This window comes from Melospiza melodia, chromosome 3 (assembly GCF_035770615.1).
Source record: "Melospiza melodia melodia isolate bMelMel2 chromosome 3, bMelMel2.pri, whole genome shotgun sequence".
NCBI classification, from domain to species: Eukaryota; Metazoa; Chordata; class Aves; order Passeriformes; family Passerellidae; genus Melospiza; species Melospiza melodia.
In genome coordinates, this window is record NC_086196.1 from 121,086,272 (window position 1) to 121,099,728 (window position 13,457).

Genomic DNA, 13,457 nt, shown 5'->3' on the forward strand with positions numbered 1-13,457 from the left:
CAATTTAGCTGAGGACCTTGTTTCAAATACAAAAGGGAAAAACTGATGTCCTTCCCTGAGCAGAAAGTGCAATGCATCAATATGATCAAGCAGAAATAATGTACAAAATAGCCAGAACTGTACATTTATTCTAACCCATATATTATTATAACCATAACTGCATCTTATGGTAAACAAAAACATTTATATTCTATGTACATAAGTTTGATGATTTTGCCTCCTAAATAATATGAAAAAAAACCCAATCACATTCCATTCTGAACTTTTTAAAGCTCCTAAGAAAAGAATAATTCAGGAGATTAAGGACTTGTCAATTGTCTTCTGTCATCAAGAAATAAAACACAGGAATTTTCACTTTTTTCCTGAAGTAAATTTCTAAATTCTTTATCCTTGACTTCTACAAAATGCAGAACTCATAATGCAATAAGAACATTATGATTACTTTTCAGAAACTCATTTCTATTTTGATGTGCACTTTCCAAATACAGATTTTTCTTTAAAAGCTCATTCCATATAGCATCACTACTGTCAAATTATATTTATCACATGAGCTTTCAAAACATAAACATAACTGAAACACAGACTTAAAAGCAAAATGGTTCTTTATTCCCTCGTTAAGCTGAACATATGCTACAATTAAGACTTTAACATTCCAAGGATACAACAACTCCACTAAAACTGCACAGTTAAATAAATCTGTTCATAAAAGGATATAACTTTGTTTAAAAATATGAAATATAAAAAAATAATTAAAACCTCAGCTCCTTATTTACCTGTCCCTGAATGCAACGTTTGGAGCAGAAACTGGAGAAACCCAGCAAACATAGCAGCTTCAGCAAGAGAATGTTTAAAGCACAGCTGGCATCTAGTAGGTTGCTGAATCCAGCCTGCAACTGTAGCAAAAGCGTAATGCCAGCAAAAATCCACTTCAGTGCGAAGGAGACGATCTAAAAGAAGTCATGAGGTCCTTGCGTCCTGGTTGGAAGCCAAATTATTCTGCAGTGTCAAACACTGAACACACTGACAGCAGACAGGGCTAACGAGAGCTCTTGTCAGCAAAACAAATCTCTGCAGTGTGGAGCCAGCATCGATTACTGCATTAGCTCCCTGCAATGACAGCGACTCGCAGCCTTTGGGAAGAGTTCGGGCCTTTAGGAACCCGGAATCAACCCTCAGGAAACAAGATGGGGGGGAAAAGCTCCTCCTCTCTGGATAGAACAGGAGAGAAGTTTCTTATGCTTTTGAGCCAACAGTAAGCTCCGGCACCTAAGTAATCAATACCACTGCTGCAGTTATTATTTATATTCAGCAGTGGTGCACTGAACAAGTTTAATCAACTGCATAGACGAAGCAATTGTGTTTAGGAAATGTGTTTTTTTAAATTTATGTAAAACATCCCAAGCTGCAGATTTACTTCTAGCACACTGAAAACACAAACGGCCCTTGAGAAAAACTTACCACTTTTTACAAATTAATAGGGTAATTTAATTCTTTTCATATGTAACAGATGTGTGCATGGAAACGTAATTTTATATAAGAAAAATACACTCCAAATAAAAACCCCCAGGAAATAACATTTTGTGTTCCAAATTACATGTTCAAGATAAAACAGAAAAGCAGAACTTGCATTTGCAAAAGCCAGATGATTAGAGAATTATAGCTAATAGAATTTACTAAAGTATTAAATCTACTGTAATCATATCCAAATGATACAACAATAAAACTATTTCTGTGGCAGAGATAGCCTTCCTCTGTACAAACAGATGGCTTTCTGCAGCCTATCTACATACTGCAGGACCTCCAAAACACAATGCAGGACATCCAAAATACAAAAAAAAATTGCTGTTTAGAAACTAAAATGTGAGAAAGAAAAGCAAACAAAGAGAAGCTTAGAAGGGATAAAATATAAATAGTAAAGCTAATGAGAGCTTACAGCTCTTTCATACTTAACAATATATGGATCCATTAATAATAATGATAATAAACTTTTAATCAAGTTGTTTCCCTGCAATTCTGGATCAAACCCAAGGTACTGAACACTCTCTTTCACAATCCTACATGTCAGTCAACAGCAAAAGCCACAGAATATCCCTGGCCACTGCTGACTTTAAGTGTCCCCTGCAGCATGGTATCAGCAGGAGGAACATTCACCTGTCTAACTCTGCTTTATTCACAACATGCCCTTGTTAGGAGATGGTTTGTTTGGAGGAGAACTGTGTCCAGTCTTTATGTATTTCAAGAGACAGTGATCATCTGCTACTGACCAAGGAACACATACCCAGCTTTCTCCTAAAGCCAGAAACATTTCTTGCAAAAGAAACAACAGACCGAGTATGCCAAATGCCTGATGCTTCCACACCCATCCAGTGACCCTTCTGCATTCCTCCTTGAAGGATGAGCTCCTCTTCTGCCAGGGCAGGCATTGAGGGCCTGCCTCACTTCCAGAACACAGCATACCTGGGTCCTGAACACTCACCTCTCCCCACCTGCATGTACTAAACAAAGCAGGGGATTTTGTCATAACATAAATCAACAGATGAAAAATTCTTGCTTGCTACAGCCTCAGAATTGGTAAATGAGACTGTACTGTATGGGCCTTCTTTTCTGACTTATTTCAAGTGTTCCTGTCATTCCCATGGCACACATGTGTCTGTGAAAAGAATAATGAACTGCTCTCCCAGACAAGTTTGGAAAGGTTGCCTGCGCCTCATGGTTTTGTAAGAGCTCTCACTGTCTCCCACTCCCCTGAGTGATAACTCCTCCCTGCTCCTCCAGCAGGCAGCTCTCTGTGCCCATTTTCCCCACTGCTGTCCCTAGCCTTGAGTCTTGCCCAAGCCCTGTCTAAATGGCCCAGCCTAACACCTTCAGATGGCAGAGGTGTCTGCAAGAATTTGCTGAAAATAAGGGAAAAGAGGAGCAACAGAAGAATGTTCTGAGGTCAGAAAGGGCATTTTGCAGAAAAGAAAAGTACCACCAAATCCAGCATGCATTGCTCATCCCCAAGGATGGATTTCTGTCCTCCCAGCCACAGGCACATTAAGCCTCTCTCGCTGTCCCAAAGCTCATCTGACACCTGAAGAATAAAGTGCTGATAGTTGGTCTATTTACTTTTACACACATTAATAGTATCAAAGCATAGGAAACTAACTGTAAAACTGGACGTAATTCCATTTTCCTAGTAAAAATACATAATTAAGTTATAACACACTTTCAAACTTTGCACAGGATAGCACTGCCTTTGTAATCTCTGCAGATTTTTACCTTTTCAAATTATTTTATTGCCACTATCTTCTGAGACATGTTACACTAGGCATCTGATAGTTAGATTTTGACCACCATATTTTAGCCCTTCATAATCTTCCTGCTAATAGCTGGTCTAGATCTTAATCTGTGTATGATACTCCTGCAGTTATAAAAATTTCTAAGACCACTAGAAAAGCATGAGATTGTTCAATCTCACACAACTCTTACCATTATTCATGTTTTAGGAGAACAAATTCCAAGAATTAAACATACTGCTCAGCTTTCTGCCTCGGTGAAAATGCAGCTGTCCTCTAAACCAAAAGTTTTACATCAATTTTTTGGAAAGGGGAAAGTCAGAGAACGGTCCCAAGCTTAATTCTGTAGCACAAAAAGACCAATTCAAGTAAAGAAAGAGGTTTCTTTATTTGAAACTTGGAATTTAAATTAGAAAGTCAGAGAAGCCACAAAAAATATCTGTGTTGCAGTCTCCAGACCTCAAAGCCAAGTTACACTGGGGAAGATATTCTAATACAACTTCAGGAGACTTAGATACAATATTAGGTACGGTATGTGACATCTTGCACTGTAGCCCTGTCTGATCTGCTTCAAAAGGTCCTGGATAATGTGGGAGATGAACAGGGACTAGACAAGCCACATCCCACACCTCTACAAGCAGGGAAAGAAAAGGACCTGGGAAACTACATACTGAGATGGTTATGGAACAAATCCTTCTGGAATGCAGCCCCAAGCCCATGAAGGCCAAGAAGGTGGCTGGGAACCACCTGCACAGCTTTAGCAAGGGCAAATCTTGCCTGAGCAGTATGCCTTCTGGATCTGCAGGCAAAGGGACAGCAGCAGATACTGTTTAACTGTAGCACAGCTTCCAACCAAGTCTCTCACAATATTCTTCCAGCCAAATCAGGGAGCTATGGATTGACTGGTGAACTGTGAAGTGGAAAACTGACCTCACCACTTGACTCAAGCGATGGACTAAAGACTGGAGTTTGATTGGTGGTAAATTACTAGACACACAAAAATGGACCAGAACAAAGATGCATGGGGAGGAAACAAGGCTTTCCTTTGCTGTGCTAGCAGCGCTCCAGACCACCAAAGCTCTACAGAGATCACAGAAAACTCAAAATGGTATTTGGCTTTGCACCCAGAATTAAACTCATTAGAAAAGAACATACTTGCTTCTGATAGGCTTAAGTGCAGTGTTTAGCTAAGACTAAGCTTATTAAAACACTTGCAGCATAACTACATCTTCTCTTCAGTAAAGTATTGCCCAGTGAAGAGACTGAATGTTTTTCAGTCTCTTTTTCAGATTCTTTGGCAAAATAGTTACAACTTTGCAAAGACAATTTTGGACCATTTACCAGAGAAAGACTTCTATGCATAAATATACAAATACATTAATTCACACACTTCTGAAGAAGGGGTTATGGATTGACATAGGACCAATTGTGAAATTTTTTGTAACTACTGAAAAAAACCAACCTCTGATTGGTTCTTAACCTCTGGTGAAAAAGACATATAGCTCATTAAAGGAATATCTGCCTTTAAACACACATCAAACTTGTTAGAGCTCATCCAAGTTCCTCTTCTTTCAGGCATGAGCATAGTCTGTTTACATTTCTAGCCAGGTAACAAGAAAACTTAAAAAGCACCAAAGGAGAAACTAGGTTGTCAAATCAACAGAGTAATATGCTGAAGCCAATAAGCTTGGTCTTTTATTTAGTTTGAGCTAAATCAATGTCATGCCATTGTTGCTCCACAGCTTTTGATTCAAACCATGATCCAAGCTAATCAATTCAAAGTGAAAGTGAGGTAAGTTGGCATCCATCTGAGTAACACCATGTAAAAGCACACAGTGGGAGCAGGCTGGGGTGTGCGCCACTGGCATCCCAGGATAAGGGCTTGACCACATTGTTTCTGGAGGTCCTCTGGGGGAGTTTTACAGAACATCACCCACCACTCTGCAGCAGACTGGAAGACAGAAGGCATTTCTGCACAACCATGTGATAGGAACCCCTTCAAGGACACAGGTCTGAAAAAGTCAGTAAAGAAACACCCTGCTATTTACGGCTTTTGCAACCATCATTCCAAGTTCTCTGTCAATGGTTTAGTACTGCGTTGCCTGTGATGTTTCATCTCCCCTCCTCTACCCAGGATTGACTCAATTGCTCTTGACTCCTCTGAGGAAGAAGATCGTGACAGTGAAAGTGGAAAGAAACAAAATGAACCCTCAGCCTAGAAAACCTGGGCTGGGCCTTCAATCCCACAGGTGCAGTGGCTGAGATCTTTGCTATCTAACCTTCATGATTCAGTACTTTTGCAATGCATTTATCTTAGTTTCCTTAGCTACTCACAAATGTCAACAAGTCCTAAGATAGATCGTTTTGATAACTGGCCTTGACTGAGGAGAATCTACTGACAGTCAAGAGAAAAGATCAGTGCAAATCTAACAGTGCAGCCACTGTCAGATTTACAGATTTCTGGACTTCTTCTGACATCTGAGGATGATGAATTGCCCTCTGTGTGTACAGAGATTTTGTGGAGTATTTTTGTTCATGACAAGGGCAGTAAGTAACATATTAACTTAAAATATCCATAAAAGATCTGCTGGATAGCATTTTTTAGAGCCAAAGGTCATTTTACACAAACCCTAATTCAAGCAATTTGCTCAGCTATCCAACTGCTAACCAAAGCCAGATGTTTTCATTTAAAGGGTGACAAATCTGCAGGCACTGACTTTACAATTTACTGATTAATGGCATCAAAATATTTTTTTTTCTCAGCTAAACTACTGTTTCTGGTTGTTGCTTTACTGCTCCCCCCACACCCCATAGCACAGTGGATGTGGAAGACCCATATGCCAAGTCTCTTCCCTGCCTGATGCAGTTTAAGCTGCTTTGAAGGGTTGCTATGCCAGCACCACTTTTGACAGCCATGCTCAAGTACAGGCTTGAACTGACAGAACCAAACTTCTGCAATCCATTCAGCCTGGAGGAAGAGGCTGCAGGCATCCACCTGAACTTGAGTTTTCCTGCCAAAAGAGAAGTCGAGCAAAATGCATTCCATTCAAACCCAGACTACAGCAAAACTAGGAGAACTTCCCTAAGGTGACAATGTCATTACAGTTTAATTAATTCAGCTACATAACCTTACAAAAAATCCTTAAAACAACTTTTTTTCCCTCCCTTTAAAAACTCTCCACCCCCATTACAAAGTAAAAAATCAAACAACTACACATATCCTGAACTAATTCCTGTACAGGCTGTGATTGAAAGTTTATACAGCCAGGGGTGATAGACATTTGTGTGTTACTATTTTATTCTGTTTCTGTACTTCAGGATAATTTTGACAACTTAACTCACATTCTTTCCTTTTCTTTTTCCTACTACCTAAATGGATGTAGACATGTAGACCATTCCAAAAGGAACCTCTATTAAGCAGCATTTTCTATTACTTTAAAATGTTATATACACCATCCAGACAAACAAAAAAAGTAATTGCTAAAACCACACATCTAAATGCAGGGTTTAACAGTGACCACATTGTTTAAGCATTGTCAGAAAATTCATTCCTAATCCTTATAAAAATTTTCTAGGGCAAAGTAAGATTAGGTCCACAATAGCACAGATAACTGTTGTTATGATGGCAACATGCCTAAAATTCATATCAATATTTGTTGTTGCAGCTTTTTTTTTTCTTTTTAGAGAAACTATGCTGATATATTAGGATTTTTAAGGATATATTTGAAGGGAAGTCAAAATGTAAATGGTATATTTGTTTAAGAAAAAATAAAACAACTGCTCAGTAAAAAAATTAAATGTCTCCCTAAGTGTTTCAGTGACTTGTAAGAATAGTCATTCCCTAAGACTCTCTTAGCAGTGATCTTTAAAACTTGGTAACAATAACAGATTAACCAACTTGTTTTATAACTCATTTCAGAGCAACCTTTCTGTGGAAAAGAGCTAGCAGCAGCACAACTGGATTTATTCCCAAACATTCAGTTCCATTCACAGGGGACTGGTTTGCCCTTCTCCAGACATTGTCTGCTTAAAGAGAGTGACAACTCCCCTGCTGGCAGATCAGTAATGTGTCTCCCATGGGAGATAACTGAACCTACACCTGGGTACACTGATAAGGCTCAGTGTGTTACACAAAAATTGGCAGAAACAGCAAACACCAGAAAGTTTTGAGAACCTACATTTATTTAAGACTGTATTTCTGAGTTCCTTTGTAAGGTCCTATTTTATCTGTAAATGCAAGTCACCTTTATACTATATTTTAAGTAAAATTTGGGCCTGCAGATCATACAAAATTCCTAGCATGCCATGTATTTTGATATAAACTGACACAGATTTGCTGAGGTAGTGCTCTGGAGCATGACAGGCAGGAGCTGGCAGGACACTGCTGGATGACCCAGGACTGGCAGAGTTGAAAGAAATGTGGCTGTCACCAGCCCTGAGCTCATGACACTGGTTAAGATTCACTGCCAGAGCAGAAGATTTTGCTCACCTCGTAATTCAGCTGAGAACTGTATCAAGTGCACGTGGGTTAAAGAGTCACCTGGGGAGCACTGCTCTGCCCAGCATGAGCCTCCTGCTCTGCAAAGCTGTGTGTCACTGCTGCCCAAAGCTGACAGGACACTGTAAATCTGCCTATGGAAAAAAAATGCACATACAGAAAAGATCTAAAAAAGGTTTTCAAATTACTGGTTCAAGCAGTAAAGTGCGCCTGTATTTCCAGATTCTCTCTCTGCTGAGAGAGAGAAACTATCTTGCACAGAGGCTGACAAAAAGAGTGAGATTTGACTGCTCCATCTGGTGGCTCATTAAGCACAATTTTAATGGTTTAAGAACATGTGGCCTTACAGTTTAAAAAGGGCCACCCCTGGAGTTTTTGTTTTCTCTGAGCAAGGGCCAAATAAATTCTTAGAACCTAATTATTTTAATAGCATGGCATAAAAATGTATAAATATTTACCTACTTTTAGATCATAATTATATAAAACTTTGATATAATTTTATTTTATATATTATTAGATTATTTCTATTTATTAGCTAAATTATGCTATTTAGTTAATAAACTTTATTAAAACCATCAACATTTCAAAAATTGTTCTTTTGAATTTATAGCAAGTTACATTTATATTTGAGTTTACATTTCCAGTGAAAAGGTACCTATGTTCTCATTAAAACAACAAAATTAATAACAAGCCAACCATAAAACATATACACTACTGACCTGTTACTACAAGAACACATCTTATTCACAAGCTCACATCTTAACACAAGTTCACATCTTATTCAGCAAGTGACTTCTACTTGCAAATGACAACTTCTAAGCTGATCTACAGCACCCACAGAATTTTAGAGGCAAAAAGAAGTCTGTGTCCTTAAGTCTACACAATAAGAATAGCTAACTAGAATTGAAGCTCATATTGCAGAGGAAAGAATTACAAAATTGAGGACTAGGTTACAAATACTGGAACTTTAAATTCTATAAATTATTGTGTATATGTTGCTGTATGTCTGAAAGCATTTTGTCTTGAATTACACATGCCTGAGAGATAGTCAAGGAATATAAAATAGAGGGAGAGTGGCTTTTTACATAGGCAGATAATGGTAGGACAAGGAGGAATAGCTTCCAACTAGAAGAGAAGAGATGTAGATTAGATGTTAAACAGAAATTCTTTACTCAGTGGGTGGTGAGGCACTGGAGCAGGCTGCCCAGAGAAGCTGTGGATGTCCCATCCCTTGAGGTTCAAGGGCAGGCTGGTTGGGATACTGAGCAACCTGGCCTAGGGGGTGGATCCCTGCCCAGATGATCTTTAAGGTCCCTTCCAACCCAAGCCATGCTATGAATAGAACCATTTTACTTATTCCTTTACCACATATCGTTCCCCCAACTAATCTCATATATATTAAGCTAGGACTGATATGGAATCAAAACCTCTGTGTAATGGAATTTAAATACATCCTTAAATTCTCTGCAGAACTACATTGAAAATTGCAAAATAATCTCATGCTAATTATGGTCCTAATGAACCATACAATACACATTTCTCAACCTGCTCAATGGAGCAAGTTAGACTTGGTCCAGTTTGCACATAATGTACAGCAAAGACACAGGTGACAAAGTAAAGAATGATGACATTTTCTTTTTTAAAATAGAAAATGTCATGATTACAGAGAGGAAGAAAATGTATAAAGAAATTATTCTAAATATAATGTTTTATTAGAAGTTCCCTCGTGGCTTAAAAGAATGTGTAATAAAATATTTAATATTGAGGATCTAAAACAATTCTGACGTGAGCATGCATTTACTGCATAGCATCACAGTATTTCCAAGACATCCACTCTGTTCCAAAAAAGAGGTTGAAGTTGCTTAACAATTAGAAATCTCTCCATATACAATTTTAGCAGTCAGTCAGTCAAGGGTATGTGCTGAAGAACTGCATAAGAGAGAGGTATTTTCAAGACACTAGACATGTACAAATGCAGAGATTTGAAGTGCTGGAATACCTAAAAAAGTAACAAATCTCAACATCTACAGCAGCTGGGTATCTACAGAAGGAGTGGTGAACTGACTAACAGCATGTTGGACCAGCAGCATGGAGGTCCTGGCTGTCTACTACATGCCTTAGCCAACCAATAATCATGTTTCATATTACACTTTGCACATGTTGCTTGCAGACTTTCTATTCTCACAGCAAACTTACTCAGGAAAGACAAAAACACATATCAAACTGAAAATTGAACTGCAAAACTCTGCCCCCTCCTTGGGTATCTTCAAGCTGAGTGGTGAAAGAACTCCCTTTGAACTAAAACCTTAGAAGAGTCTTTCTCTTTTTTTGGATCAGAAAACAAACAATATAAGTTGTCAGAATCATTATTTAAAGATCTTAAAAACTGTTGGGTGACGGTGTAGAAAATGAAAAGAGCAGAAAGGTCCAGTGCACACAAATATCACACTGTTGTATCTTTCCATCAGTAAAACAAACAAATTAACAAAGTCAAAACAAAACCCCACAACCACACTCTTAAATGGCCCACAAAACCAAAATAACCGAAAACAAACTAAAAAGACACCAACCCAAAGGATGAAAAAGGCTATATGGCATGAAAAAATGAAAGAAAGAGTTTCACAATGTTTATAAGCACGGAAATATGCATAGTATACATACATGTATACATACTTTAATACCTGACAAGAAAACCAAACAGGCAAATAAAAGGGTAATTTAGCTTATTAGTAGCAAATTAGTATGTAGTGAAAACAGGCATCTAGGCTCATGGAGGCAACCTGCAGCTATCTATGAGAGATTGCAAGCATGTCAGAGGACACTAGAAAGTAACCTGAATTCTGCTGGTTGCTGATAAATGGATCAAAAAGGTACTTAGCAATAATACGTCCTTGCACTAAATAAGCATTCTAATTTATTATCAAGGCAAGTTGGAGTCTCAGTCACGTACTGAAATCTTGTAAAATTAGTCAATGTACAACCATAAAAAGAAAACCCGGACTCCACTGAACTTACAACTTAAATGCAAGGCAATAAACCAGTAGACAATTAAATAAGGAACAAGTGACTACAACTTATACCATTGTGTTAGCCAGTGCCAAGTGGGCTGTCATTCACAGTGTGCCTTTAGAGTAATCCCTGGAACAGCTGTGCCCTGGCCCAGCCAGCACTCTCTGTTTACTGCTAGGCAGGACACAGGCCAAGAACAAGCCCTAACAGGCAGCCTCCACACACTCCTCTCTTGAGGAGCTCGAGAATGCGCCACAATTCACTACTGGGCCAAAAAGTCAAAGAATGGCCCTTTCATATGCTAGTCAGTAAATATCACCAGTGGGATGGGAATATTTGAAACTATAGCACATGTTGTGCTTGGCATCATGGGAGAAATGGAGATAAGAATCAGCTTAAGAGATTACAAAGCGTAGATTGGGAGTCCCTGATTTTGAAGCTCACATGTTGTACAGGAGAAAGAAGGAACAGAGAAATCATCAGAAGAATACAAAAAATACATGAGCAAATATGGGAAAACAGTTTTCAGAAGGACATTCAAAATGGATAGGAACAGGATGAAGCCAGGCTTATTTATTCAAAGGAAATACAGGCATCTTATAATTATTAACCTTCTTTCTGACACAATAAAGTTTCTCCTAGAGCTGTTTATCAGTATACTGATTTTAGAAAACTCATATAGACCAGTCTATCTACTCAAAGAAATGCTTAAAGAAAGAAACTGGAATGGTTCCTGTGTATTACAGTAATTGTGTTATTGTACACTAAAAACTATATGGAAAGGCATCAGAAAAATATTAGCACACTACTAACCAATAATACTCAGCACCTCACAGTATAACCCTATGTTTGAATTCAATAGGATGATGAAAATGAATACACTAAGAAAAGGACATAGAATAAACATCTTCAGAAAATAACAGAATCAGATGCTTGTTTGTTCCTAGTTAACTCTATAATTAACCAAAATTAAAACCAATAACACATTATTGGTGCACATATTATTCTAGAAGCCAGTAATTAATTTACCTTTTTCTTTCATACGCTTTCATTTTGCTCCCAAAGTGGGAGGGATTTCCCATACGAGTGGAAAAATGCAAAGGTTTGGATTTCAGTTCCAAGACTACAACTCATCCTTCAATACTCTGCACAGACCGTTCAGTTATGCAGCTTTACCAAACTCAGTTTGGTTGATCTTTCACAGTTCATCTTTTTCTCTAAGTTCTCAAATCAAAAGAGTAACAGTAAACGCTGAATTCACATAATTTTTATGGTATACAAAAAATATAGGCATACAAAAAATATTGAATGTCAGAAGTGTAGGAAAGAATCAACCTCTGGCTATAACAGCATGTCAAGTTACTGAGTTTTAAGTCCAGTTAACTTCATAGCAGTACTTTGAGAAGTATTGCTCAGCAGCCAAAATTAGGGCAAGCTTTTCAAAGGCTTTTTCATCTCCCTCTTTGCCCCTTAAAAAGCGCTCCATGACCCAGAGCTCATGCTCACATTCTCATGCCTGCTACCTGCAATGGCTTCTGTACAGAAAAAACTGACTGCTGGATGTTCTTGAGAACTGATCTTTCATGGAGAAGCCCATAGAGCCCCTGGGTTTCTCTGCAAGTTCAAACACTCTCTCAGCTCCTGAAAGTAAAGGTACCCTGAGTCAAACATTGAGTGATTTTGAACATAAGACTCCAATCCAACCATGCTCCAGTATCTGCCCTCCTGTAATGAAAATAATCATCTTACTACTGGAAAAATTCCTATCAGGACAAATTTGTAGCTTTTTCATGAATTAGATGTGCAGAAGAAAAGTAAGCAGCAAAGAACAAACAACTAATAAAATCATGAACTTGTGGAAAAATCAAGCAACCCAGAAGACAGGCCATATCAATGGCAATGAAACATAAGGTCTTGCCAACTGAGATAAAGAAACCTAGACTTCATGGTTTGTGACATCATCTTGATAAGTCAAAAGGTGCATTTCTTTTCTCCTTTTCCAAAATCAGATTATTATGGATTTTTCTGGAAATGGCTCACAGGCTGACAAAAAAAGAATAAGGTACAGATAGGGGTACTGTGAATTTGGCCCCAGATGTTCCCAGCTTAGCTCAGATCCTGCCACAGGAACAGCAGCAGCATTTCTAACATAGAGCAATCTCAGTGCAGGCTCTGAAGAAAATTATTTTTCTTTTCAGGAATCCTCCATTTCAACTGAGTAAGAAATGATGATTACAGTTTTTCTTAACTTTGCATATCTACCCTCAGGGTTAACATGGTTTCTGGCAGCAAGCTTCAACCTTCCTAGCAGTAACTCAGCCTTCCAGGGGAAGAGAGGAGCACTCACTCAACCTCTCTCCCTTTAGCTACTTCTTTCTGCTTTCTTTTTTCACCTCCACTTCTTTCCTAAACTATTCAACCACAATCCATCCCACCTTTCCTGATTTGTCATGTTTTATAGACCTTGGTGATACTTTGCTCTTTCCTCTGAACTTCCTCCAGCACAACCTTCTTAAGGTAAACTAGAAAAAGCTGTATTATGATTTTAGAAGAAGATTCAGCCACATATCTTCCATGACATCCTCATGTATATAGTTACATATTTACATATTCTCTGAAACGCAGGATATCTTGGAAACTATTTAACTTTTTTCCCCCACTCATGTTCAGCT

At 38.3% G+C, this 13,457-nt stretch overlaps 1 protein-coding gene across 30 annotated transcripts in view; it reads right to left on the minus strand.

Annotated features, from left to right (window-relative positions):
- Nucleotides 1-13,457, minus strand: part of RIMS1 (regulating synaptic membrane exocytosis 1) — a 303,629-nt gene that overhangs the window by 137,373 nt on the left and 152,799 nt on the right. Inside the window, exon 1 of one of the 30 annotated variants that reach the window (XM_063152954.1) lies at nucleotides 774-1,100. The exons of the other annotated variants lie outside the window; for them this stretch is intronic. Within the exon in view, the coding sequence (XP_063009024.1) occupies nucleotides 774-825 (52 nt within the window). The 5' untranslated portion in view covers nucleotides 826-1,100. Of the gene's footprint in view, nucleotides 1-773; nucleotides 1,101-13,457 lie in introns of those variants that run through there. 30 annotated transcript variants of the gene reach the window in all.